This window comes from Vombatus ursinus, unplaced genomic scaffold, assembly GCF_900497805.2.
Source record: "Vombatus ursinus unplaced genomic scaffold, bare-nosed wombat genome assembly UNPS02014863.1, whole genome shotgun sequence".
In the NCBI taxonomy this organism is placed as follows: domain Eukaryota; kingdom Metazoa; phylum Chordata; class Mammalia; order Diprotodontia; family Vombatidae; genus Vombatus; species Vombatus ursinus.
Window position 1 is genome coordinate 32,554,426 of NW_020954641.1, and position 27,281 is coordinate 32,581,706.

A 27,281-nucleotide genomic window follows, 5' to 3' on the forward strand; every position below is an offset into this window, starting at 1 on the left:
TCTACTGAGTGGCAGGGTGATATAATGGATAGAGACCCAACTTCAGAGTCAGGAAAACCTGGGTCCAAGTTCCATTTCTGACACATATTGGTTGTGTGACTGTGGGCAAGTTACTCCATCTGACTATGTCACCACACCTCCCCCTCCCCACTTTAACAAACTCCACGGCTCCCTATCACCTCCAGGATCAAATATAAAATTCTATTTGATGTTCTGAGCCCTTCACAACCTGGCCCCTTCCTCCTGTCCCAGTCTGCTTTCACCTTACTCCTCTCCACGTCCTCTCTGTTGAATTGAAGGTGGCCTCTTCGCTGTTCCTCAAACATGACGCTCCATCTCCTAACTCTGGGCATTTTCAGTGACTATTCCCTATGCCCAGAATTCTCTCCCTCCTCATTTCTGCCTCTTTCCAGGCTTAACCCTGGATTCCTTCAAGTTTTAGTTAAAATCCCACTTTCTACATGAGCCTTTCCTGATCCCCTTCAACACCAGTGCCTGCCCTCTGCTGACGACCTCCAATCTATCCTGTATGCATTTTGTTTGTAGATGGTTGTTTGCATGTTGTCTCTCCCATTACACTGTGATCTTGAAAACAGAGACTGGTCCTCTTCACTTAGCATTGTGCCTAGCACAGAGTAGGCTCTTATTAAATGCTTATTGACTTGACTTGTTGACTTTCAGTTCTGAAATTCTATGATTCTATGAGATCGTTTATGAGAAAACTGAGGCACAGGAAGGATAAATAGCTTGCCTATGGCAGCAAATGTAACCAGCCAGGACTAAAACCCAGATTGTAGATTCACTAAATTTTAGCATTCTAAGCAGCCATTTGGGGCTGCTAGGTGGCACAGTGGATAGAGCGCTAGGCCTGGAGTCAGGAAAACCAGCCTCAGACACTTTTTAGCTGTATGACCCTGGGCAAGTCTCTTAACCCTATTCACCTCAGTTTCTTCATCTGTAAAATGAGCTGGAGAAGGAAATGGCAAACCGCTTCAGTAGCTTTGCCAAGAATACCCCAAAGGGGGTCATGAAGAATTGGTCAGGACTGAAAAATGACCGAACAACAACAAGGAGCCAGAGGGGTCAAGTTGCTGTACAACCTCTTACCTCTTGCAGGAAGCCTTTTGAATTTATCATTCAAGGCTTGTACTTAGTTATCTATCTTCTGATTGAATAGCTGCAGGGATGGAGAATTCTTTCCTCAGAAGGCAGCACATTCCATTATTAGGCAGATTGATTTCTTAGAAAAGTTCTTCCTTGTGTGCTGAGATGAAAGGTGTCACATAGAATAAATTGAATCTTTCATCCTCATGATAGCCCTTCAAGCATATGAAGACAGCTAGCATGTCCCCTCAAATCTTCTCTTCTTCGTGCTAAGCAGCCCTTGTTCCTTCAATTGTGTGATATGATTCTCATATCTTTCTCGTCTGGACACACTGTCTTTTGTCAGCGTGTGATGCTTCATGGTGCTCAGGATGTGGTCTAACCAGGACAGAGTACAGTGGGACCGTCACCTTCCCTGATCCAGACGCTAGTCTTTTCTTCCCTTCCTCATAGCAGGCAACTGTTGCATATTTATTGAATTGAATAGAATGGAATACAATTCCCATAGCCCAAGATCCCATTGTTTTGTTGTTTTGGCAGTCATCACATACTATTGACTCATATTGAATTTGTGGTCCACAAAAACCTCTAGGTCTTTTTCATGCACCTGTTGCTTTCATCTTGTACTTTTTATTTTATGGACTCAAATATAGAATTTTATATTTGCTTCTATTCAGTTTCATAGTATTGGACCCAGCCCATTGTTCCAGACTTTTTTGGATGTTTTTTAATGCTATAGGAATGTGAGTAGTTATTGTTATTATTGTTATAATATTCTGATTCTATCATCTGTGCATCTATCCACATTATAGATGATGATGTTGAAGACTGTTATTCCCAAATTTTCTGTTAGCCAAACACCCCCAGGTCTTTCAATTAATCTGTCACATTCTTTCGGGATTTCCTCAGTTCTGATTACTTTCAGCTAGACAGATGCCAGATTATAAATGACAGTTCTTAAAGTGTGACTCCCAGAGGTCAAGGTGCCACTTACAGAGGAAATACCCGCTGCCCTCTCCCACTGGCACTGGATGCTCTCCCAGAGACAGTTGGAACTTTGATGTTACTCAGACAGGCTGAGGTCTCCAAGTGGCCACTGCTTGCATCTCTGGTAGACCTAGACCCAAAGATGAAGGGTCTCTGGGCCATGGCACTCCTATGCCTGCTCCCCTGCCAGGCAGGAGTTGTTCTGATTGCAGGGGATGGCCTGTGGCAGGCTAGCCAAACTTGGCCCATTTGCCCCTTTCAGTTTCCATCTCCGGAATGGGACACGGTTACCCCAGAAGCAAAGGACCTGATTAATAAAATGCTCACCATAAACCCCTCCAAGCGCATCACAGCTGCTGAAGCCCTCAAGCACCCCTGGATCTCTGTGAGTAATACCGGGAGTGGGGTTTGGGCCGTTGGTGTTGGGGTGTGGTTTGAGGGCTTCAGATCACATGGCCAAGGGTGGTTTGCTTCTCAAGGGACCAAAGAACATTCAACATGTTCACTGTCCATGAGTCTGAGTGTTTAGGAAACTATATGACTTTCCTTGGCAAACAAGGCCCCCTGCCCCTGTTCCAGAAAAGACTTGTTAGGAGGAACGAATTGGAAATAATAGCTAATGACGATAGCTAACATTCATATAGCATTTACTATGTACTGGGCACTGGCAGAGTGCTTTACAATTATTACATCATTTGATCCTCTTAACCCCGGGAGGTAGGTGGTATTATTATCCCTATTTGACAGCTGAGGAAACTGAGGCAAACAGAGGTTAAGTGACTTGTTCAGGGTCCCACAGCTAGTAAGTGTCTGAGGCAGGATTTGAACTCAGGTCTTCTTGACTCCAAACCCGGTGCTCTATCCACGTGGTACTGGAAAGAGCGGTGGGTTTGATGTTTAGAGACCTGAGTTCAACTTCTGGGTCTAGCATTTTCTGGCTGTGTGACTGTAGGCAGATTACTTAATCTTTTTGAAGCCTGGTTTCCTTTTCTATAAATAGGCATAATAATCTGTGCATTGCTTGCATGATAGGGTTGTTGTGAGGAAAATGCTTTGTAAACTATAAAACATTATAGAAATATGAGCCAATGTAAAAAAAAATGTGAGATGCCCCTCCTTCCCACTCCGCATGTAGCTTCATCTTTCCTAGTGCTTCCTTCCCACGAAGATTTCTTTTAAATTAAATCTTATAATTTAGTGAGCTTCCATCAATAGGGATTTACTACTGGTCAGTTTTTGATAGGCTTTGCCCTTGCAACATCACATCTTTGCTCTTATTTGCATGTTTTAAAAGGGGAAGCATCCCCCACCCCCGCCCCCCAAGTTTGGAAACTGAAACTGTCCCTTAGATTCCACACAGCCCCCTCCTTCCTGCTCATGTCCCTTTCCCTCTCTTCTTTCGCCAGCACCGATCTACAGTGGCCTCCTGCATGCACAGACAGGAGACCGTGGACTGCTTGAAGAAATTCAATGCAAGGAGGAAACTGAAGGTAACCCCTTGGCCTGGTGCCCTCTCTGGGACTGCTGGACTCTCGACTGGTCCACATTTCTGCCAGGGGGAATAGTGAATAAGACTGGGTGGGAGCCTCCTGGGGAACTGGGAGATTCTCAGGCCTTACCTAGGCCATAAGCAACAATGGACCACATTCAAGAAAGTTAGAGGAAACGTGGTGTCAGGTAGTGAGTGCCTGGCTAGCTGTGGTTATTCACTGTGAGGAAGCTCATCTCTTCCCCCCCCCCACCTCCCCAATGGGAAGCAGGGCAGACATATAGGTGCCACTCTGGGAAAGTCAAAATAGCTTTAGACTTGGAGTCTTGGAGTAGTGGGACTTAGAGTCTGGAAGTCAAAGGTTCAAATCCTGCCTTATGCACTGACAAGCTCTGTGACTGAGTAATTCATTTAACCTCTCTGGGCCTCAGCTTCCCCATCTAGAAAATGAAGGCATTTGACTAGATGAACTTTGAAGTCTCTCTTAACTTTAAATCTAGGATCTTGTAATTACTTGACCATGGGCAAGTCACTCGTCTCATCTGAAAAGTGGGGAAAATGATACTATCCTAGGATTACAATGAGGAAAGTTGCACTTATGAGTTATTAAATTATAAAATGCTGTAGAAATGGGCTGTCATTTTATAGTATCATCATTATTGAGAGGCGGCATACTCAGAAAGACCTGAGTTCAAGTACTGACTTTGATATAAACAGGTTAATCTTCCAGTGTCCCAGGAAATTCTCTAAGACTATAAGGTGCAAAACAGGTGCCAGTTTAAATCTGTAAAGAGACTTTCTTCACTTGGAATTCTCTATACTGATGAAATCATGAGTCTGGACCAAAAAATTATTCTTATTATCCATATAGTTCAGAACAGCTCCTGAATACCCTGCGCCCCTTAGTGTGCATGGGCTGTGCAGGAACAGGAGTTAAGGGTGCTTCCTATCCAGCTAAATGGGTCTATGAGCCCCCAGGATTACATGGAGCTGAGGCATGATTTATTTTAGATGTGCTGAGCTCACTGTTAATCTCCTTCTCTGCCAGTGTGCATTGTTCCCAAAAGCCTCCCATCCTCCCATAATGGGAGGGGGGCCTGGGGCAGAAGGGAAGAATACATTTATTAAGGGATGTTGGTACCAAAAGGGCTGGTGAAATCCCAGGAGGAGATCTGGACCAAGGTGATTCCCACCTGACTTCAGGATTTTTGAGCCCCAAAGGGAGCTTAAAAATTGAAACAGAAGCCAGAAACTTCTATCATATAAAATGATATCAGAACTGGAGGGGGCCTTAGAAATCATTTATTCCATTCCTTCTGTTTTACAGATGTGGAATTTGAGGAGATGGAGAACATTTCTGAAGGCTTGGAATTCCTTAATGGGATAGTAGGCTGGCTTGAGAGAGAGTACTGAATGCTCTCAAGGGGCAAGGATAACTCAAGTTCAAGGCAGGGGTAGAAAGAGGAAGGAGGGTCCAGAAAGTGACCGCCTATCTGACTCAGGCAGGAGATTTACATGGCCTTTTGGAGACCTAGTTGGCAGACCTCCTGGAGTCTAGCCAGCAACCCTGGCTCAGGCTGGAGCTGCCTATTAATACTCTTGTCCAACGCAATCTTGTCCCTGGAGTTGTGCCCACCTAACACCCTTCCCAGCCAATCACTTTTTCTTTGGGAGTGCTGAGGACAGATGGACAAAGGGATGGGGGAGAATGGGAGGCTTGGTCTCTGAATACAACAATCTCTCCCTCTACCCACTCTTCACATTTTCTTATCCCTCCCTCCTTCCCCTTTTCTTCCCTGGTCTCTCTTCCCACCCTCACCCCTCTTGCCGTTCTATTTTTGTCTGTTTCAGGGAGCTATCCTTACCACCATGCTGGCCACCAGGAACTTCTCTGGTAGGTGGTGGGACCCTTTGGTCATCAGGATCTGACATATACAACTCAGCATTGGGATTGCAGGGTTCCATATCCATGGTGCTCTAAGAATGCAGGAGAGTTCAAGGGTGAAACATTCCTGCTCCCCCTGCCCAGGAAGTACAGGGAATTTATTCTCTGGCCCCCACCCACTGCCATCACTGCCTGCTCAGCATACACATACACCGAGGCAGCCAGTCCTTCGCTAAGACTTGGGGTGACAGCTGAGGGGTGGGTGGAGGGGGAAGAGGAACATGAGGTGCTGACCAAGTACTGAAAAATTCCAATGGACTTGACAGATATGTCTCTAAACAAGCTGCCCCATTGGCTGCAGCTACAGATTTGTATTTGGGGAGGGATGACCTGGGCTCAGATTCTAACTCTGACAATTAGTGGTATGACCCTGGGCAAGTCATTTAAACCTCTGAGAGCCTCACTTTCCTCATCTGCAAAATGGAGATAATAATACTTACAAAGTTGTCATGAAGAAAGTACTGAGAGCCTGAAGGACTCTAGGAATGTTAAATATTCTTTTGATCATTCCTTTCTGTGCCATTTGTGAGAATGGTGCCTGGGCTGGGCATAGAGGCAGCGGCAGCCCCAGTATTAGAGGCAACCTCACAGAGGGAGGCTGGCAAAGCCTCGATTAGTGCTTTCCCCAGTTCCAGTAGAGGATGACCAGGAGGGTAGAAATGGGTGGTGAGAGATGCCTGCAGATGCAGCAGGGGCTTCCTGTGAGGGGTGTGTGAGAAGCATCCAAATGCTGCATAGCAGTTATCTATAGTAGTTACCAGGTAGCATTGAAAGGGAAGGGATGGAAAGTTGAATTTACCAAGTGACCCTTGTCTGAGAGCACACGAGTGAGTGACAGCGCTGCCAGAATCTGGCTGCTGATACTAGGAGTTGGAGAGGACTGACAGGGCAGCTGAATGGAGCTGACAAAGTTCACATCAAAGTAGGAGAAGGGGTTTTTGGAGTGATTCTGCATCACAGTATGAGCTCAGCTCCCTTTCCTGGTCCCACCTATCCCCAGCCAAGGGGACTGAAGGTTCATCCTATTTCCCTACTCCCAGAAAGCATGGAATCTTATCCACCATAGGCAGCAGCTGGAGGCCCGCTTGGTAGGAAAACCACTGTTAGGCTCAACAGACCTAGCCAAACACTGTCTTGTCTTTGCATAGCATAGATATGGTATGCTGCCAATTAGAGATGGGCATAATGCTTATCTCCAGCAAGCTAGGCCGTGTGGCACAGGGGAAAAAGTCCTGGATTCAGAGTCAGAGGATGTGGGGTCACATCCTTGCTCCTCCACTCATACCCAGGTGTCCTTGGCCAATTTATCTAACCTCTTTGGCCTTGACCTTTCTCATCTTTAAGATGAAGGCGTTGGAACAAGATGACCTCTAAGGTCCCTCCCAGCTCTAAATCTCTGACTCTGTGAATCTATGATCTTTTCCAGCACTAAATATACGGTTTTATTATCTGTTCACATACTGTTTGCTCAGCCTGGAAGCCAAGATGTACTACCTTCCAGAGTTTCCCTTATATTCTCTGTCTTCTCCAGGCTGGTACCTAGAGAACTCCTTGTAAGCTCCTTAACCATGCATAAAGAAATTAACATCTTAGCCTAGAGACCCTAAGCAGGGCTTTAAGGCCCAGGAAAATGGTTAGGAAATACCTTCCCTACTTAAGAAGACTGTATTTGTATCTCCCAAGAGAGACTAAGAAAGTAAGATACTGAGATAACCAGGACAATGGCAAAAAGACAAGACGCTAGGGGAAGCTAGGTGGTGCAGTGGATAGAGTACCAGCCCTGAAGTCAGGAGGACCTGAGTTCAAATCTGACCTCAGACACATAACACTCACTAGCTGTGTGACTTTGGGCAAGTCATTTAACCCCAATTGCCTCACAAAAAAAAGAGAATATTAAAAAAAAAAAGACAAGATGTTGAGCTGTATAGTGGAAAGAGATGGTAATCCAGGGATCTCTTCCTCCCTATGCCACTTAATAAATATTTGACATTAGTCAAGTCACTTTCTCTCACTGAGCCTCATTTTCTTTATCCATACAATGGGTGTAATAGTCCCTGCCCTGCTTATATTACAGAGCTGTGTGGACTAAGTAGGATAATGAATATGAGGGTTTTGGGAACTTCAGAGTGCAATACCAACATGAGGAATGAATTGGTGCCCCTTGTTCCAGCCTCCAAGGCATCATGGGTATGCAATTAAAAAAAGGTCTCAGAGGGTCCCAGGAGCAGGAACCTTATGGAGTTCTTAGGTATCAGAGAGCCTCTGAGCTGGGACAGTGAGCACAGATTACCCACAGGTTAGGGGAGCCAGTGGGCAAGGTCTAGTGTGTTATAGTTAAACCTGCAGCAGCTACTGTAGGTAGGCCTTGGGGTACGGTTGAGTGTTGGCCAAGGGAGGTAGAGAGAAGACATTCACCCTGCTAGGCTCACCATGTTTCCTTAAAGCAGTTTTGGGGAGTCAGGGTTAAACTCCTGACTGCTTTGGGCCCCTTCTCCTTCTGACTCTCCCCTCTCTGGTGCCCGGGATTCTCAGAGAAAGGTTCAGTCAGAATGTCAGGATGGGATGAGTATTCTGGGGTATTTTCTGGCTGGTATCCAAACATAAGCACTCCATTCAGGAGTGTGTGTGTGTGTGTGTGTCTGTGTCTGTGTGTGTGTGTGTGTCTGTGTGTGTGTGTGTGTGTGTGTGTGTGTAAGAGATGACAGAAAGGCAGAGGCCTCTGGGAATTTTCACTGGAACAGGAGTCCCAGGGCAGCTGTTAATCTCCTTTCCGGCTGATGCCTGGGGAACCATCACCCACCCTGGGCATATTTTCCAGAGTTGAGCGTCTAGGGAGGGGCTACTATAGCTAGAAGGCACCAGTCTGGCCCTGGGAGGGGGGCCTGGGCTAGGGCCTCAACAGTGGGTGGGCATCTGCTTCTTCTCATTGCCAAAATGGGGCCTGCAGCTGTCTAGTGAGGAGGATCGGGTGACACATGACCAAGGCAGCATGGGGCTAAAATTAGAGACGGGGCAGAGGCAGGGAGAGAGTACAAACCACCACTGTCCCAGGAGTTTGAGACTCTGGGATTAGCTTTCGGACTGAATGGGGCTCAGAGGAAATCCCCCAAGGCGGACCAGGGACCCCTGTGGCAGTGTGGTGGCCAGGACCCTGGGGGGAGGAGTTCTCTTTCTTTGAAGTGCCTGAGCATCCGGGCGGCCCACAGAGAGGGGAAACTCCCCCTTCCCCCAGGGGGCCAACGCTGGTGCTGGGGAAAGGAGGAAGAAGAGGAAGAGGAGGGTTCTGGATCCGGCCTGCCCTGTGTCCCTCTCCCCTAGCCTCTCACCCCCTGCCTTCCTGCTCTCTGATGCTGCTCCTGCTCACGCTATGGGCCCTGGTGCCCTGCCTTGTGCTTTTAACTCTCTACTTTGTCTCCATCACAGGAGGGAAGAGCGGGGGCAACAAGAAGAATGATGGTGTGAAGGTAAGCTCCCCTTGGTGCCTGAAAGGGCCTCAGGTGTGGTGGAAAAGAGCACAAGATTTGGAGCCAGAGGGGACCTGGGTTCGAATCCCAACTGTTGCATACTACCTAAGACACCGGGCAGTTTACTCATTTTCTCTGGCCTTCAATTCCCTCATCTATAAAATGAGGGGGATGGAGTAAATGGTTTTTATTTTTAAGGTTACTACCAATTCTGAATCTATGGTGCTATGATAATAGAGTTCACACTCTGTGCGTGTGTGAGTGTGTGTGAGTGTGTCGAGGAGGGGGTGGGACTCCAACCACTCTGGGTATCCTACCACATTTGTAAGGCTGATCATCTGGGACAGTGCCAATGTTGGGGGCATCCTGACTGTTGGTGAGAATCAAGTCACATGGATAGTCTATTAAGAAATGGGTACCTTGGGATAATGGCCTCTCTTCTTCCTCATCTCCCAGTCTCTCCTTCCCCATTTCATCAGTGGGTGCTCTCTCTCCTTCTGTGAGGGCATGGGGATGGTTGGGAACAGAAGTCAGGGAGACATTAGGAGAAAAGGGGGCAAAGGCAAGTTTGAACATGGGGAAAAAGGATAGGTCAAGAATAAAAAAGAAAGGGTTCAAACCTCCCCAGTGACCCAGAGTGATGGAAAACAAGTGGGTGAGTGAGTGCTCATGAATTTAGAAGGATAATAGAAAGTCCCCCATAGAAACTTGTAGGTGTCCATGAGCCTTGGTCACTGGGAGCCTTGGTTACATATATTAGGGTGAACATGGAGGCTTTGGCCTCCATACGTTGCCCCAAATTCCACTGAAGTAGCTAATGATGTCCTTCCATTTCCCTTAGGGCTATTTGGCAGGAATAAGTCTCTGGCCCCCCTGAGTAAGGACTCATCAGGAATGTAGCATATCCAGGACCCAAAAGGGCTATAAAGGTCCTTTCTGGTTTTTTTGCAAAGACATATTCGGTGGTCTATTGGGGATGCTACCTGATCAATGATTATATCCCCTACCTGTCATATCTCCCCTGAATAGTTCCAAGGCCCAAGGGAACCAAACTGAAGAATATCTGTCCCCTCCCCAAGAGAAAGAGGGCTTGACCTTCTGTCTCAGAAAAATGGACATAAATTGCCTTTCTCCTCCACCCTTACCCTCATACCATGCTGGTGACCAGTCACCCAATGACACTTCCTTATCTTCACTTATTCCCTTTTCTCTACTATCCTTTCCCTCTTCTCTCTGATGAATGGTGCTTGTGCCTCTAGGAAACATACTGGTTCCACTCTGCCCTTGGCTCTCTTCCTCTACAAGGTTACTGTTCCTGGATGGGCCTTGTCATCCTACCACACTTAGCTCCCCCAGCACATGAGCTCTATGCCATGATGGGATGTTAAAGTGAGTGACAGTGGGATTTTGGGAAGTCTGTAATAATCCAAACTAAGTGGATTAGTCTGTCATGCTTCTAGTGCTTCTAGTGTTAGATTGCTGGCCTTTCTGGGTTATCCAGCTGACTCTCCCAGTCATTGTTCAGAGGTAGTACCAAAAACCCAGATTAACTTTATTATTCACCTGAGTCAAACCTAATTAATAAGATGAAAAAAGCCCCTTCCTCCAACACACACAAACAAATATATACACACACACACACACACACACACACACACACACACATATCACACATATATACTGTACTCTAGAGTCAATTAGAGATGACTCTGGATGATTTTATATTTTCCCAGCCATGGCTTATCATTGTTTACTTGGAAAATTGAGAGTTGCCTAGGTTGAGATACCCACATGGTAGGGGTTACTGACTTTGGATGCATGGTGGCCCTCCTTGGTTGCTGGTGTCTTTTCTGCTGAGCTGGGGTGATAGGCCTCCTGGGAAAAAGCCTAGTGTTGAGGTGGCCTTGAGCTGGAATTGTTGGCCAAGACTAAATTCCCTAGTATTCTGTATCCTGAGGGTAGGGAGATAGGACAGAAAGTTCTAATAGGGTTTGGTGGGCTTTGCTGCAGGTTCTGAGGAGTTGCTTTAGGGATTGAAGGAAGGGGCGGCCCAGGCTCCTTCATGGTCAGTTGGGTTGTAAGTCCTGTGCTGTTGGGACAAAGATGCTTCAGTTTGAGGAATGAGAAGGAATTCTGCTGGGTGGGTGGGGCAGTGATTCATCCCCAGGACCACCCCCACCAAATCTCAGGCATGGACTGAACCCCTGAGGGCTGAGGCCACAACGTGGCTTTTGCAAATTGACTTTGAAGTTGGATCCTCTGTATGTGAGGCCAGAGAGATGTAGAAGCAAGAGACAAAGGAGCCTCAGTGCTGGAGAGGCAATAGTTGGACCCAGACTCTGAGTCTGCCATCTGTGGGCAGCAGAGCTGGCATTGCCCACATGGACCAAAATACCACCCATTTCCCCTGCCCCACAGCAGACCCTAAGGAGACCATTTATGTCTCCTAGACTGGCAGGGAGGCAGAAGAGGGCCAACATCCTGGGGTGCCTGTATTGCTTTTAGTCAGGGGAAGGCCTGGCTGGGACAACCTTAGGAGATCCCCCCCTGATGCTGTCTCACCACCCTGTCCTCTTTTCCGGCAGCCTCAGGAGGGAGGCAGGAATGGGGTGGGGGAGGGACACAAGCTCTGACCAGGAATGCCCAGGGAGCTATTGCCAGTCATTGGAATCCTCAGGATGAATGAGCCTAGCCTTCCCTTCCTTGAATGAGAATCTCTGATGAAAACCATTTCCTGAATAAGAAGGAGTCAGGTTTTAGAGAGCCAGCATGTGCTGGCTTTTATTTGTTGATAGACAGATCTCCAAAGGGTGATATACTGGATTTGGCACATTAGGGAGAAACAGTCATCCTCTTCCTGTCTCTTCCCCTTCCATCCGCATCAATGAGGCAACCTCTAGGGGACATGCAGGAAACCTCTTTTCTCTACACCCTGTGCTCATCTAGGCAGGGGGACTGAGTCCCCTGATTCTTGCCCACCCCAGCCCCCAGATCCTCCTTCTTGCGTATATAATGGTGAGGGAGGGGGGAAATGAGGCCCCTCTCCTGTCCACCCCCACCCCTTCTGCCTCCCAGGGGCTACCAAAGCCATTCACTGCCCCAACATGTGGTGTCCCATCCTGTCCTGTTGTGATAAGTGCGCTCACTCCCTACCCCCGCCCGCCGTGTCCCATCCTGTTACTGTGCGTCCAGAACCTAGTACAGTCGCTGCTCTGTGTTTGCATCATGTTTTTCCGTCTGAAACGTCTGCCCCACGTGACAGACCTGAGTGAGTAGGGCCGAGTCTCTCAGCCCCCTGTCTTTTTGGGTTACAGCTGAAGACAGAACAGCCACTGGACTCCAACCCCTGCCAGAGGCCTTCGGGCTCCCACTATACACTGGCTCGCATCATGGCGTGGAGGCCATTTAGGGGGCCATGCCCATGGAAGGGGAGACTGGGCCAGAAAGGCTCTTGGTGAAGGGGCAGGCAGGCGTAGGCGACTAGACTTACTTCAAAGGGGAGTGCTACCCAGATCCTTGGAGAAGAAGGCTGTGGTGGCCGTGGAGGGGGTTAGAGCCTAACAATGGGGCTCTTGAATGCGGCTTCTGAGCCCTTACTCACCCCACCAGGATGGTAGCCGTCCATGAGTCATCAGTGAGCTTTGGCATTATGACATTGTGGCTCACTGGTGTCCCTGTTTAGCTTTTCGAGACAGCTCAGTCCCATCTCACCCAGACACACAGGGACTTTGTCTGTACCTGGATTTCTGATTTAAGAGTCAGAGAAAGAGAAAATCACTTGGAGCAGTGCTTTCTCTTCCTCCATCTTCCTACCTTACTTCCTTTTCCTCCCACCCCACTTCTCTTCTCCTTCCTCTTCCCCTCCCAATTCAGTGTTGATATTGGGAAAGAAAAAAGCCTGGATGCTTAAGAGAAATGGAATAGTCTAATGGTCAGAGCCAAATTTGAATCTTGGCTATATAGAGCAGTCATTGTATGACCTTGGGCAAGTCATTTAACTCTTCTAGGTTTCATTGTCTCTATCTGTAAAATAGGGTTTTCCTCTGCTCTTTGCAGATTTGTAAGGTGTCAGGAAGAAAAGTGATGGAAATCAAACTTGATTTAGAATTAGTGCTAGATGGAAGAGTGCTATATAGAGGCACTTAACAGCTGTTCTCAGATACTTTGGAGCTGTCTTTGTCACTGGTATCTGAACCAGTTTACTCCAATCTTCTGAGACTCCACTGAGGCCTGTCCTGCATTTGTTTCTGGAAGGCTGAGCCCTGACAATACTAGCAGCTGAGGGTCCTTTCTGATAAGCCCCAGGTCAGAGAGCACCACTTCTCAACTTTTAGAGTCTAATTCCCATTTGAAAGCCAATTAATTGTGGCAGACTCGACCTGGCTGCTGGGGGGTGACTGGCATCCAGGGCGCCATTCCCCCTCTCTCAACCAAGCTTGGCATGGTGGATTGCTCTAGTTCAGGAGGGATTCTGGGCTGGGATTTGGAGAATTTGAAGGGTAAGGCCCAGGCAGAGTTAGGAGGATTTGAATGACAGGGCCCAACAGAGTTAGGCGGGGCCTCAGATTTGGCTGGTCCTCAGAGTTATGGTAAGTGGGGGAAGTGTCCCTAGGGTCATGGGCGTGCCACACCTTGGGCACTACCCTCTGTCTCTGAGTGCCAGCTTTCAACACCTTGGAAGTACTGCTAAGACTGGCCCAGGGGCCACTGCTTCCTCCCTCCCCCACTCTACTTCCCTCTCCCCACTACTTTCTACCGTTTTGCCACTGCGTCTCTTCCTGTCCCATCTCTTCTCCTTGTTTTTCCAGAAAAGAAAGTCCAGTTCCAGTGTTCAGTTAATGGTGAGTGTCTGCCGTCTTCCCAAATGCTGGTAATGCTGGGCCTCAGCGCACTCCCGCCTTGCTCCTAGAGGTCACACTGGGAATGTGGGGTGGGAAGAGGGGGCCAAGGGCGTGTGTGGTATGTGTGTGTTGTGTGGCAAACATGTATGTTGTTTGTGTGTTTATGTTAATATCTTCAAACTAGTGCTCTGGAACAATCCATTTCACAGTATAGGAACAATATTGACCCATTGTGGGCAATGGTAGACATGGACCTTGTCCAACTCCTCAGGCCATTTCCAGTTAGATTCTCTTGAATCATTCTCCCTGGAGTTCTCTAGCCCAAAGCCCTCAGCTTTTACCCTAAAATCCAACTTTGAATTACCCAGTTGTGAAATGATGATGCAGTGGTGGCCAGTGTAGCCTTGTGGGTGTAGCAGTATAGGGACCTCATCTGGGGTCTTTTGTGAGTGAAGTGCCCAGTGTGCACTGGGCAGATAGAACCCCGGTCCTGGCCTTCCTTGACATCTCCATAGGCCTGTCAGTGTAACCAGTGGGTGCTCTTGGGGCTCAGAAATACGCTTTGTGTGACTGTGCATCTCTTTCCTGACTGTAGTTTCATGTGTTCTCTCCCACTTCTGCACAATTCCCTCTCTCCCTTATCCTAATTTGCCCTCCTTTCTTTTTTTTTTTTCCTGTAAATTTGTACCATTTCCCTCTGATTGTACAGACAACATGGCATCACTCTGCTCCTTTCCACGACTCCTCAACTCTCTTCTGGCTGAAGCCTCTTCCCATCTCACAGCAGAGGCTAGAGTTGTCTATGTATCCATTCCCATAAGACACCTCCATAGATAGCCCTTCCACTGCTGCTTTCTTCTCCCCTTCTCCTTCTCCTCCTCCTCCTCCTCCTCTTCCTCATTGCTCCCTGAGTTTGAAAGTTAGGTTGGGTTTTAGCTGCTCTGTCTGGGCTCCAGGGCCCATCTGGCTCTTAGACTATCAGCTAAGTTCTCTGGTGACCAGGGTTGGTAGAAGCTGTTATTGTTTGCCATCAGCTGAGCAGGTTCCTTGGTCTCAATGGTCAGCCTGGAGTTCACTTATTTTCTATTGTTTTTCCCCCTGTTCTTTGCCCAGGAATCCTCTGAGAGTACCAATACCACCATTGAAGATGAAGACACCAAAGGTAGGAGGGCTGGCTCCATTTTCCCTTCTGGGAGACTCTGTTTCTAGCCTTGCCTAATTTAGTCTAGTCTGTCTCTTTGTAATAAGGATCTGTATGCCGAAGTTAATGTCTGCCTAGAGGGATTGTCTAATCAGAGCAGCACAAAAGTATCTCGATATGAGCTCCTTTGCTATTGGGAAAACCCCATAGGACTGGGGTGCTTGATTCTGCAGAGTAATTTCAGATCTGTCTCCAAGGGCAAAGCTGCAATAGATACCAGAGGTCTCTTTAATCTTTATTTCCAGGCTCCAGATCTTATCCAGGCAGAAACTACCCTTTGATCACTTAACCACAACTGATCAGGCTGGACTCACTGTGTTCTGTTTCCCCATCTCCGATCCCCATTTATCCCTTGATGTCACCATAAGATGCTTATCACTCCTAGCATCTTCTCCTTTCCTTTGCCCCTTTGCCACATACACAAACAACACACTCACTCACTAGGGGCCCAAAGAGAAGAATAAGGGACAGAAATTTTTTAGTAGAATTACAAGTAATAAAAGACATATAAAAATAAATTGACCTGAGTCAAACTGGATGGTCCAGAAGCTTATAGATCTACTTGCCTCTCTGGTCCCTTCTAAATCCCATCAAGGGTTTGGATCCTCTATGAGAGGGGTTGGGTGCCATATCAGGATAAGCCCCCAGAAAGTCATTCTCCCTCCATTCAAGAATGGCATACTTCTGGACTGAGTAGACTCCCCTCCCAAAGTCCAATTTCCTTGGTTCACCCTAGGGACATGATTTAAAGTTTGTCACCAACTCTCAACTAATCAAGAACTCAAGGGCTACATTCTAATCTCTCTCCTCTCTTAATCCCTGGCTGCAGGCCATGTCTATTCTGAAACTCAAGGACCTTCCACTCTGATCACTTAACCACAGTGAGACCTGATGTATTACTTGTGATCCCTCTCCCTTCATCGCTATCTTTGTCCCTAGGGACATCACATTGGTTTTCTAAGTGCCCCAAAACACTCCAGTAGTTTATAGAGATATCATGTTTTTTTTTTTGTTTTGTTTTGTTTTTTTGTAACTGCCAGTATGGAAGATTGAGGTGACACCATTGATTTCCCACTCCCCCTTTAACCCTAATTTTGGGTCTGATACTATTTGGGAAACCCTCACAATAATCAAAGATCTAGGGGCAGCTAGGTGATGCAGTGGATTGAGCACCAGCCCTGAAGTCAGGAGGACCTGAGTTCAAATGCAGGCTCAGATCAAACACTTGATGCTTACTAGCTGTGTGACCCTGGGCAAGTCACTTAACCCCAATTGCCTTAAAAAAAAATCAAAGATCCAGATCAGCAAACAATAACAAATCATCTTGGTATTTTCACTCCTTTTCACAATCACCATCTGGACAGGTTAACAACCATTCCTAAGTCTTACCAGTTACAGTCAGAGAGAAGTCAGTTCTTAGTGCTCAATTTGAACCATATGAACCTTTAGATAAGGTGACTTCTTTCTAAGAAAAAGATTTGGGACAGTTGGCTGGTTTCATTTCCATTCTGGGCCCAGGATTGATACCATAGCAGATATCACCCTTCTCAGGAAGCTGTTTGAGGGGCTGGGGCCAACACCAAAGTTGTCAGTGATATCTGCTCAAAGCAGAAAGAGGGACATGGGAGAGCTTATTGGCCTCAAGGGAGAAGTGGAACCTCCTTCTCTGGCTCCCACGGACTTAATAGACAAATCCAAGGGGTGATCAGTCCTCTGGGGAGCTTCTTACTATTTGATGGGAATTGCTGGACTCAGTGTAACCTGGTGGAAATAACACTGGGAAAAAAAAAACAAAGGACCTGGGTTTGAATCTCAGTTCTTGTTACCTCATCATCTCATTACCAGAGAAGATAATGTATGTAAAGTGTTTTGTGAACTTCATGACTTATATAAATGTTAGTTATTATTATTATTTATTATTACCTGTGTGACTAAGGATGAATTAGTTAACCTCTCTTGGCTTTAATTTTTTTATTTGTAAGATAAAGTGGTTAAATTAGATCAGCGGTTCTCAGAACCCCTTTTGGGGGGAGTCTTTACATTTCAGGGCTTTATTAAAAATTGTTGAGAATCTCCAAAGAGCTTTTGTGTTATATCTGTTGATATTTACTATATTGGGAATTAAAACGTTTTAGTATTACTATGAAAATAGTTTTGACCTCACATACCCTCTGAAAAGGTCTTGTGGATCCCAGGGGTTCCTGGACTGTACTTTGAGACTCATTGGACTAGGCCTCCAATCATAGAACTTAAAGCTAGAAGACGCTTTAGAGATTATCTAGTCCAACTCCCTCATATTACAGATGAGAAAACTGAGACCTGGAGATATAAGTAACAAGTGTACATAGTCACACAGGCAGTAAGTACCCGAACTGGGATTTTAACCTGGGCAATCTTTTGCTAACTTCACAATTTTCAGCATGCGTCTGTTTCTAAATATGTGGTATTATAAATGAGGAAGGCCTTCTGGTAAATATTTCCCTGACGAGGGAGGCAAGCTATGATTCAGTCAGTTGGGATGGGGCCTTGGTGATGCAGCTATCTAATGATGTCTGAGAGTTCTGATCTTGGGATTTGGTATGGAGCCAAAAAAGACACTAGCTTTGAACAAGAAAGGCACCAGGGCCTGGGTTTAGGCATCTCTGGAAGAAAGATATCCCAAATAAGGTGAGATACTGGCAAGGAGTGGTAGAGCAAGGCTGAGTGGAGAAGATGGAGGAACCCTAGGGGTTTCTGGCCAGCTTCCTTTGCTGGCTGGGATTCTATATACTCATAAACTCCTCATTTCTGCCTCTCCTCTTGGAGGTGGTGCAGGGTGAAAGAGCAATAGTCTCTGGGCTGACAGGATCATAGATTTAGAGGTGGAAAGGACCTCAGAGAACATCTGGCCCAACTCCATTATTTTATAGATGAAGAAACTGAGGCTCAAGGAAGTTGAGTGACTTGTTCAGAGTCACATAGATAGCATCAGAAGCATGATTTGAACCCAAGTCCTCTTGGTCCAGAGTCAGTGTTTTCTCTGCCATGACACGCTGCAGGAAGGAGGGATTCACTGGATTGTCATCTCTTGCTTGCGCATCTCTATTAGCTTCTCAGGTCAAAGAACAGACAAGGAAACTTGAGACAATGCAGTGTATGAATGAATAAATGAATAAAGCATTTATTAAGCTCTTTCTGTTTGCAAAGAACTGGGGATGCAAATAGAAAAGTAAGATAGTTCTAACCCTCAAGGAGCCCCAAGTTCTAATGGATGAGACAATGCAGAGGGAAGGTTTTACCTCCAAGTCTGGTAGAAAAGCTTAAAAGTTCCTTGGGGTATGCTGGGAAAGCATATGTTAATTTTTCTTCTTTAACATCATTTCCACTGATTAAATGATATTATTTTATATACTTTTATGTAAATATTTCGTATATAAATATGTTATGTATTTATATGCAGTTATACATCTTATGTATAAATATTTTGTATATTTCTACACAAATATTTAAATATAAATATTTTATATATTTCTATAAAACATTTACATATGTGCATATAAGTATCTCTATATGTTTTATATGTAAATATTTTTCATATTTACATTTAAATATGTATATATTTAACATATTTATTTGTAAATATTTTCTAGATTTAGATAGTGAAAAGTACGGGGGATTTGGAGTTAGAGAGAGCTAGATTTGAATTCCATCTTATTCGTTGTATGATCTTGGGAAAATCCTCTCTGAGTTTCAGTCAGTTAGTCAGTTAGTCAGGAAATATTTCCAAAGTGCCTACTATGTGCTGAGTTCTGTGCTTAGCATTGGGGATTCAAAGAAAAATAAAAGACAGTTCCTGTCCTAGGGGAGCTGACAGTCTAATGATTTCCTCACTTATAAAATGAGATGGGGGTTGGACCAGGTGACCTCTTGGGTCCCTTCCGGTCCTAAGGCTTGTGAAAAGCAAAGGGGGCTGTCACAAGCAGCACCTGAGCAAAGGTAAAAGGCTAACCTGGTTTCCTTTGGAGCTGAGAAGGCCTGTCATTAAGAACAGGAAGAACAAAGTGCAGTCCCCCCAGATTATCATCCTTCCTTGTATTTGCAGAGTCATTTTTAGCTCTTCAAAGGTTCTTACATTCTTGATCTTGACCCTCTCAACAGCCCTGAGAGGGAGGGATGGGGGCTGGGAGGAAAGGGACTACTGCTCACATTTTACAGAGAACCCGAAATGGGTGTGCATGCTTCTGTGTGTGTGTGAAGAAATTCTTAGATTACTGACACACTTAAAAAAAACATCTTTGTGCCTGGCCCCCTCCGCTCATCTTCCCTTGGAGTGGTTGATACCATCTAGCAATAAGAACACTAGACTGAGGAGTAGCTGGGGTGGCCAAAGAGGTATGAGGGGGAAGTCATAGCATTAACTCCTCTTTCTAAGGCTTTCCTCACAATAAGTTCATGATGGGGCAGCTAGGTGGTGCAGTAGATTGAGCGCCGGATCTGAAGTCAGGAGGACCTGAGTTCAAATGTGGCCTCAGATGCTAGCTGTGTGACCCTGGGCACGTCACTTAACCCCAATCATTTAACTCCGATTGTCTCAAAAAAAACCCCAAAACCCATGAGGTAGGTTGCATAAGGATTATTACCTGTGTGACCTCACCAACCTGAACCTTGGTTTCCTCATCTCTAAGATGAAGGGGTGAGACTATATGGGCTCTGAAGATCTAGAGCTATGATCCTTTGAAGACACTCCCCTCCCCCATTTCACAGATGAGGAGAGTGAAGGCTAGGGTCACAAACATCTACTAACTGTAGGAAGCACCATCTGAACCCCAGTCTCTCTCCTACAGCTCTGGCATTTCCCCCGCAGTAGCTTTCTGCTCTACCGTTACCTGGCTCTGCCCCTAATGGGAATATACCAACCAGAAGCTTAGGCCTCTTCTTGGCTCTTGACTCACTATCTGACCTTAAGAAACATGCTTAACCTCTTAGGGCCTCATGTTTCTCCCCTCTGAAAAGAAGTACTCCCAGGAGGCCAGGACGATCACCATCTATGTGAAATGTCAGGAATCAAGTGGGGACCTGGCCTGTTGCCTCTGAAGAGCTGCTGGATGGACTCCCACACATTAGGACTGGGCAGAAGGATGGGTCTGGAGCAGACATTTGTGGTGCTCAAAGTTAATTGGTTTTTAGCTTCTGAAAAGACGTACGAAGTTAGAGGAAGGGCTTACGGACGTGGGAATGTTATGGGGCTCATAGAGGGGTGAGTGTAGGACAGTAGAGAGCTGGTCTAGAAGTCAGGTCAACCTAAGCTGGAGTCCCGCCTTTGACACATACTGATTGTGACACTGGAAAAGTCACTCATTTCCTTTAAAACTCTGCTCAAACAATATCTACATGAAGCCTTTCCTGATCCCTCTAGCTCTCCCCTCTTTCCAATTTGTCTTCCATATACTTCTTTCAGAGGAGGCATGAGCGCCTTGAGGATAGAGATTTTCATTTTTGTTTTTATAGCCCCAGCATCTAGTCCAGTGTTTGGCACTTGATAGGTGTTATTGGGATGATGCAGTGTAGAATGGAAGGACAGCTAGGTGGCACAGGCAGGGGATAGAGCCCTGGCCCTGGAGTCAGGAAGAGCTGAGTTCAAATCTGGCTTCAGACACTTACTAGCTGTGATACCCTGGGCAAGTCATCTAACAATGTTTGCCTCAGTTTCCTCAACTGTAAAATGATCTGGAGAAGGAAATGACAAACCACTCCAGTATCTTTGCCAAGAAAACTCCAAATGGGGTTATGAAGAGTGGGACACGAGTGAACAACAACAAATGTAGAATGTAAATTCCTTGAGGACAGATGCTATTTTGCTTTGTCTTTGTATCTCCAGCACTAAACACAGTGCCTAGCCCGTAGGTAAGTGCTTAATAAATTCTTGATGATTGATCACATAGAGGAAAGAGTGGGTATTTTTGCTTGGCACTGATGAGTAGAATTAAGACCAGTAGGTGGAAGCTACAGATATGCAGACTGAGGCTCAAAAATAAGGGTCAATTTTTTGTTGTTGTCATTCAGTTGTTTTCAGTCATATTTCACTCTCCGTGACTCCATTTGCTGTTTTCTTAGCAAACATACTGGAGTAGATTGCCATTTCCTTCTTCAGCTCATTTTACAGATAAAGGAAACTGAGGCAAACACAGTTAAGTGATTTGCCCAGGATCACACAGCTAGTAAGTGTCTGAGGTTGGATTTGAACTCAGGGTGATGGGTCTTCTTAACTCCAGGCCCAACACTCTATGCACTATGGCGCCACCTAGCTGCACCGAGGAATCAATTAGAGACGTCCAATGGTAGAATGGTCTACCTCAAGAAGCACATGGGAATGCCTCTGGAGGCATGTGGAATGGCACTTATCTGATTATTACCATATGATGTGGTAGTGGAAAGAGCTCCAGATTTTGAATCTTAAGATCAAGTTTCAAGGCTCAGCTTTCCCACAGATTATCTATGTGATCTCAGGCAATAATTCCATCTTTTTGAGGCTCAGTTACTTAATCTGTAAAATTGGGATAATTGTTGTAATACCTATGTTGCAGAGTTATTGTGAGGCTCATTGGAGTCAGGATGACATGTTTGCTACAACTAGCCATGTGACCCTTGGTAAGTCATTTACTCTCAATGCCTCAGGTAAAGCTCTCTAAGGTCATAGGTTGCAGAGCAGTCATTGATCTGCTTTGGTAGAGAGAAGTTCCTCACTGGATAGGTCCTTACATCCATGAAATCACAGTTTCTGACCCATAAGTCACTGAAATAATACATTAAAATCCCTTGCAAACTGCAAAGTACTAAATGAATACCAAACATTGTTATTATTATTCTGCCATAGAAAGTATTCATCCTTTAGGTAGCTATGTGGTAGCTTGAGGCAGCTAGGTGGTGCAGTGAATAGATTGCCAGGCCTGCAGTCAGGAAGATCTGAGTTAAAATTTGTCCTGAGATGCTTACTGACTGCGTGTCCCTGGGCATGCCACTTAACCTCTGTCTGCCTCAGTTTCCTCAACTGTAAAATTGGGATCATAGCAACACCTATCTTTCAAGTTTGTTGTGAGGACCAAAAGAGGTAATAGTAAAAATGTTTAGGATAGTGCCAGGCACATAGTAGGTTTTTAATAAATCCTTCTTCCCTTCTCCTTCAGGTTATGATTCTGTGATTCTTCTTAGAGTTGGAATCTTGTTCTGGCACTAGCCAGTTTGAGCATGGACAAGTCACTCAATTGTTCTGAGTCTCAGTTTCCTTATATGTAAAATATAAAACACTATTTGTCTTTCTACATTCACGGGGATTTTTCTGAGGAGAGTGTTCTGTCAACAGGAAAGAGTTGTAGGAACATGAACTATTATAATTGTAGTCCTTGGGGGCCCAAGTTTGTGCTACCCATAAGAGGCGTGGCCCTGGCCTACTTGAGCTTGTATCCAGAAGCAGGTTTCTTGATGGCAGGTCAGCAGGCACAAGATGGCAGCAGAGCAGCTCCCACTAACTAGCTCCAGTCCCAGAGCTTCCCCCAGGGTTTCAGTCTCACTATCAGGCTCCCCTGGGGAAAACTGCTGAGGGCAGGATATTTAAGACCCTGCCTGAAGGCCAGCTGGCTTCTGGGATGTCATTACTTATACTAGGTTCTCCCTTTTCATAGCTTAAGACTTCCGAAGGACCCTGTCCTCTGCTTGTGATTTAGAGTGAGATTCCATCCTCTGGCTGTGATTTAGAACCAAGTATCCCACCCTCAGACTGTGTCTTAAAGTAGGGGTCACTAGCCTCTGACTGACATATACCCAGGTGGTCCATGCTTTGGTTTCAGCAAGTGATGACCATTTGTGTGGGTGTGATGTAGAAGGAATTCTTGTTCAGGTATGATAACCCTTCCAACTCTGCTTTTCTGTGAGGCTTGGGGTGGCAGAAAGAGCACAAGACTTGTCGTCAGGAGACCTAGCTTGCATTCCTAATTCTTACATTAGCTGTGTAAACACTGGACAAGTCAACTCATCTTCTTTGTAAACTGGAGCTAGTGATTCTTGTCCTAACTCCAGAGACTAGGAGCAGACTACTATGTGAGAGGCCATGCTGAGAAGTGGAAAGAGGGTATGATGTGGAATCAGAACACCTGGGTTTGATCCCCTTCTCTTCGACTTACTAGTCATATAACTAGAGTAAGAGAAGGGAAGGGAAGAGGAAGGGGTTGAACACTTATAGAGTGCCTACCATGGGCCAGGCACTGTGCTAAGTGTTTTTTTATAAATATCCTCTCATTTGGTCCTCACAACAACCTTACAAGGTAGGTACTATTATTATTATTCCCATTTTACAGTTGAGGAAATTGAGGCAAACAGAGGTTACTTGGCTTGCCCAGGATCACACAGCTAATTTTGTGTCTGAAGCTGGGTTTGAACTCAAGTCGTCTTCATGATTCCAGGCCCAGAGCTCTTTTCGTTGTGTAACCTCCAAGCATTTACGTAATGCCTGTTATGGGCCAGGCACTGTGCTAAGAACTTTTTATAAATGTAATATCATTTGATCCTTCACCTTTCAGTCATTTACTTCTCTTGGCCTCAGTTTCCTCATATGTAAAGTGAGGGAATGGGTCCAGATCATTTTTACAATCCTTACTTAATAAAAGAATTTGTTCTGTAAAATACAGCTTTATATACACACATACATGCATACGTATATATTTTTAAAGTTCACAGACCCAGGTTAAGAAGCCCTAAGGTCCCTTCCAGCTCTAAGACCTGTATAACTATGAACTATTAATAGGAAATGTTCTTTCCCCTTAGTGTTGGTGGGAATTATATGCACCTGTTACTCCATGCTGGCTTCAGTACCCCCTAAGGGACTTGAGGCAAATCTTTCTCTCGGGGTAGATGGGGGAGGGGTAGCCATTAGCAGAGAATTCTCCTAAGACAGAAGCAAAGAGACAGGAGGGGGCACAGCTCATTAGCTGAGGGGTCAAAACCTGGTAGGGATGGACAGAAAAAGAAATGGGGATGGGGGGGTGAGGTGGGCAGGGCCTGATAAGACACATACCTTAGGAAGATTGCCTTGGTGTGAAGGCTGCACTGGGAGGGCAGAGCCTTGAGACAGGGTTATCAGTTAGGATACAAGGGCTGTCAGACTGAGAAAGGCGTCTCCTTCCTTCCTGCCTGTGGTCATGTCGTACCACTGCCAAGTGGAAGCTCCTAAAAATTTAGCCCAGAGCCAAGTTCTTTGGGCTCACCATTTGGCCACTGGGAACTGGCCCCCCACTTCGTGGTTTCCGGGGACCATTGCTAATGCTTCTTCCTGGTCAGGCTACAAACTCCCTTTGTGTTTTGTGTTTCTCTGTATTTTCTCCTTGCCCTACAGTGAGAAAGCAAGAAATCATTAAGGTGACAGAGCAGCTGATTGAAGCAATAAGCAATGGGGATTTTGAGTCCTACACGTGAGTTTGATGGGTACTTCTGGATATCTGGGTCAAGGGAGGAGGGCAGTGTGACTGAATGATTATGTGGAGATGATTTAATTCCAGCATGGCATAATGCATGGACAGCCAATCTCAGAGCCAGGAAGACCTGAGTTCAAATTCTGTCTCTGACTCAGACTGGCTGTGTGATCTTGGGCAAACAATTTAATTTCTCTATGCTCTTGGTGACTCTCTAAGACCATTGATTGCAAGAAAGCTATCAACATGCACTAATAGAGGAGCTCTCCTCACCTGGGAGCTCCCTTCAACCAACAAAAGCACAGGGCTAGTCCCTATCCTATCCCTGTTCACCTCACTTTTATTTGTAAAGGTCTGCTGAGGGCATGGATCAGCGCAAACTCCTCTTTTGTATTTAGATTAAACTCATTTTAAGTTTTTTTTTTCCCTTGGTTAGAATTTTCCTCTCTGCAGCTTGATTTATGTTTCTTTTCTGCCTTCCCTCCCATGCCTTCCTAACTCTCATTCCCTGTAGACTCTTCCTTTATACTGCTAAATGATCCTTTACTTCTCTAAGGAAAAGATGTTTTTATTTCTTCCTTGAATTCCCTGGGCTCTCTGGGAGTGTGTGCGTGGGTGTGTGTAGATGTGTTGCAGAGTAGAGGGGCTGCAGCTGGATGCTCCCTGGAGGGGATACTGGTGGTAGTGTTTCTCCATCCATGCTGCTATCTATGGTGAGAATGTTGTTGAGCAGCAGTTCTCAAAGTTTTTGGTCTCAGGACCCCTTTACACTCTTAAAAATTATTGAGGACTCTGAAGAGCTTTTGTCTATGTGTGTTATACCTATTAACGTTTACCATATTAGATGGTAAAATATTATTTAGTTAATAAAATTAATTTAATAAAATTAAAGCATGATCAATTTAAAATATTTATTTTATTTTTAAAACACAAAACATTTATTTTATAGGTTAAAATATTGAATTCATTTAAAATGACAACAATAAACCAATTACATGTTAATGTAAATAATATTTCTATGAAAAATAATATTTTCCAAAAGAAGACAATTTAGTGAGAAGAGTGGCATTGTTTTGCATTTTTAATATTTTATTTTTTCCAATTATATGTAAAACCAATTTTAAACATTCATTTAAAATTTTTTTGAGTTCCAAATTTTCTCCCTCACTTCTTTCCCACCCCCCTCTTTGAGAAGGTAAGCAATTTGATATAGGTTATACATGTCCAGTCATGTAACATATTTCCATATTAGCCATGTTGCAAAATAAAACAGAGACAAAAAAAGACGAGAAAAATAAAGTAGAAAAAGTATGCTTTAATCAGCATTCAGACTCCATCAGTTCTCTGGAGGTGGATGGCATTTTTCATCATTGAAGTCCTTTAGAATTGTCTCAGATCATTGTATTGCTGAGAATAGCTAAGTCATTCACAGATGGTCATTGTACACTATTGCTACTCCACTTTGCATCAGTTCTTATAAGTCTTCACAGGTTTGTTTTGCGTGTTTTTGCAAATTTCTCTAATGTTTGGCTTAATAGAAGAGAGCTACATTCTCATATCTGTTTCTGCATTCAATCTGTTGCAATATGTTGTTTTGCTTGAAGTGTGTGAAGAAGATCCAGCCTCACAAGATAGGTAGCTGGAAAAAGAAGAAAAATTTTAACAGGCAAATAACATCATAGTATTATTATGAAAATCATTTTGACTTTGCAGGACAGCAGGGGTCCACAGACCACCCTTTGAGAACCCACTGTTATAGAATGATCTTTACTTTTTAATGCACTCTCTGCTCATTCCACATTGTTCTAGCTTATCCTCTGGGCTGGGATTTCACATTCAATTCAAAAAACACTTATTAAGCATCTACTTACTATGTGCAAAGCACTGTGCTTGGCTCTGGGGTACAAAGATGAAATGACAAGCCATCAGAGCTTACAAGCCACTGGGGGGTGGAAGGAGGCATGGAAATAACAGATGTGTGTATGTGTGTGTGTGTGTGTGTGTGTGTAATGCAAAGCAGAATGTAGAAAGGGTAAAAGAGAGATCTAGATTGCTAGGTAGGATTAGAAATCCACTTTGAGCCGGAAGAATCAAAAAAGGCTTCATGGAAGAGTTAGCACTTGAACTGGGCCTTGAAGGAAGAGATGGTTTCCAAAAAGAAGAGATGGGGGGGGGGTGTCTATTGCAGGTTTAGGGATGGCCTGTATAAATATAAGAAGTCAGGAGAAGGCAAGAGGAGATTGGGCATCTGTGAATAGTCCGGTTTGATTGGAATGGAGACAATGTGAAGGCATGTAGTGCGAAATAAATCTGGAAAGGTGGATAAGGCAGCCAGATTATGGAAGGCTTTAAATGCTAGACTAAGAAGTTTGTAATCTCTCCTGAAGGCTGTGGGGAGTCCTGGAGGTTTTTGACCAGGGGGGTGACCTGGTAAGAACTAAGCACTACAGAGATTTATTTGGCAGCCGCGTCAAGGATGGATTACAGAGTACAGGAACTGGAGGCAGAGACACCAGTCAAGCTATTCCAGTAGGCCAGGGGGAAGAAATAAGGGCCTGAACTAACGTGGTGGTTATGTGAATGGAGAAGATTTTGTGGAGGTAGAATCTTCAGTATTTGGCAGCTGCTTGGATATAGGCAATAAGGGAGAAGGCAGGATAACTCCTCTTAGTTAGAATCTTGCAGGATTCCTGTAAGAAAGGGGAAATGGGCCCTTGGCCCTGGAGGAGAAAGGAGTGCTTTCCATATTCTGCTTTTACTATGCTCTGCTGCAAGGGGTTGGCTGACAGCCCCCTGGGAGTTGGAACACT

The 27,281-nt window shown here is 45.2% G+C and overlaps 1 protein-coding gene across 1 annotated transcript in view; it reads left to right on the forward strand.

Moving 5' to 3' along the window:
- The window catches only part of CAMK2A (calcium/calmodulin dependent protein kinase II alpha), an 82,121-nt gene that overhangs the window by 46,748 nt on the left and 8,092 nt on the right, over positions 1-27,281 (forward strand). The window contains exons 10-16 of the mRNA XM_027841888.1: positions 2,354-2,476; positions 3,498-3,581; positions 5,432-5,474; positions 8,949-8,989; positions 13,798-13,830; positions 14,944-14,992; positions 24,396-24,471. Of these exons, the coding sequence (XP_027697689.1) occupies positions 2,354-2,476; positions 3,498-3,581; positions 5,432-5,474; positions 8,949-8,989; positions 13,798-13,830; positions 14,944-14,992; positions 24,396-24,471 (449 nt within the window). The remainder of the gene's footprint in view (positions 1-2,353; positions 2,477-3,497; positions 3,582-5,431; positions 5,475-8,948; positions 8,990-13,797; positions 13,831-14,943; positions 14,993-24,395; positions 24,472-27,281) is intronic.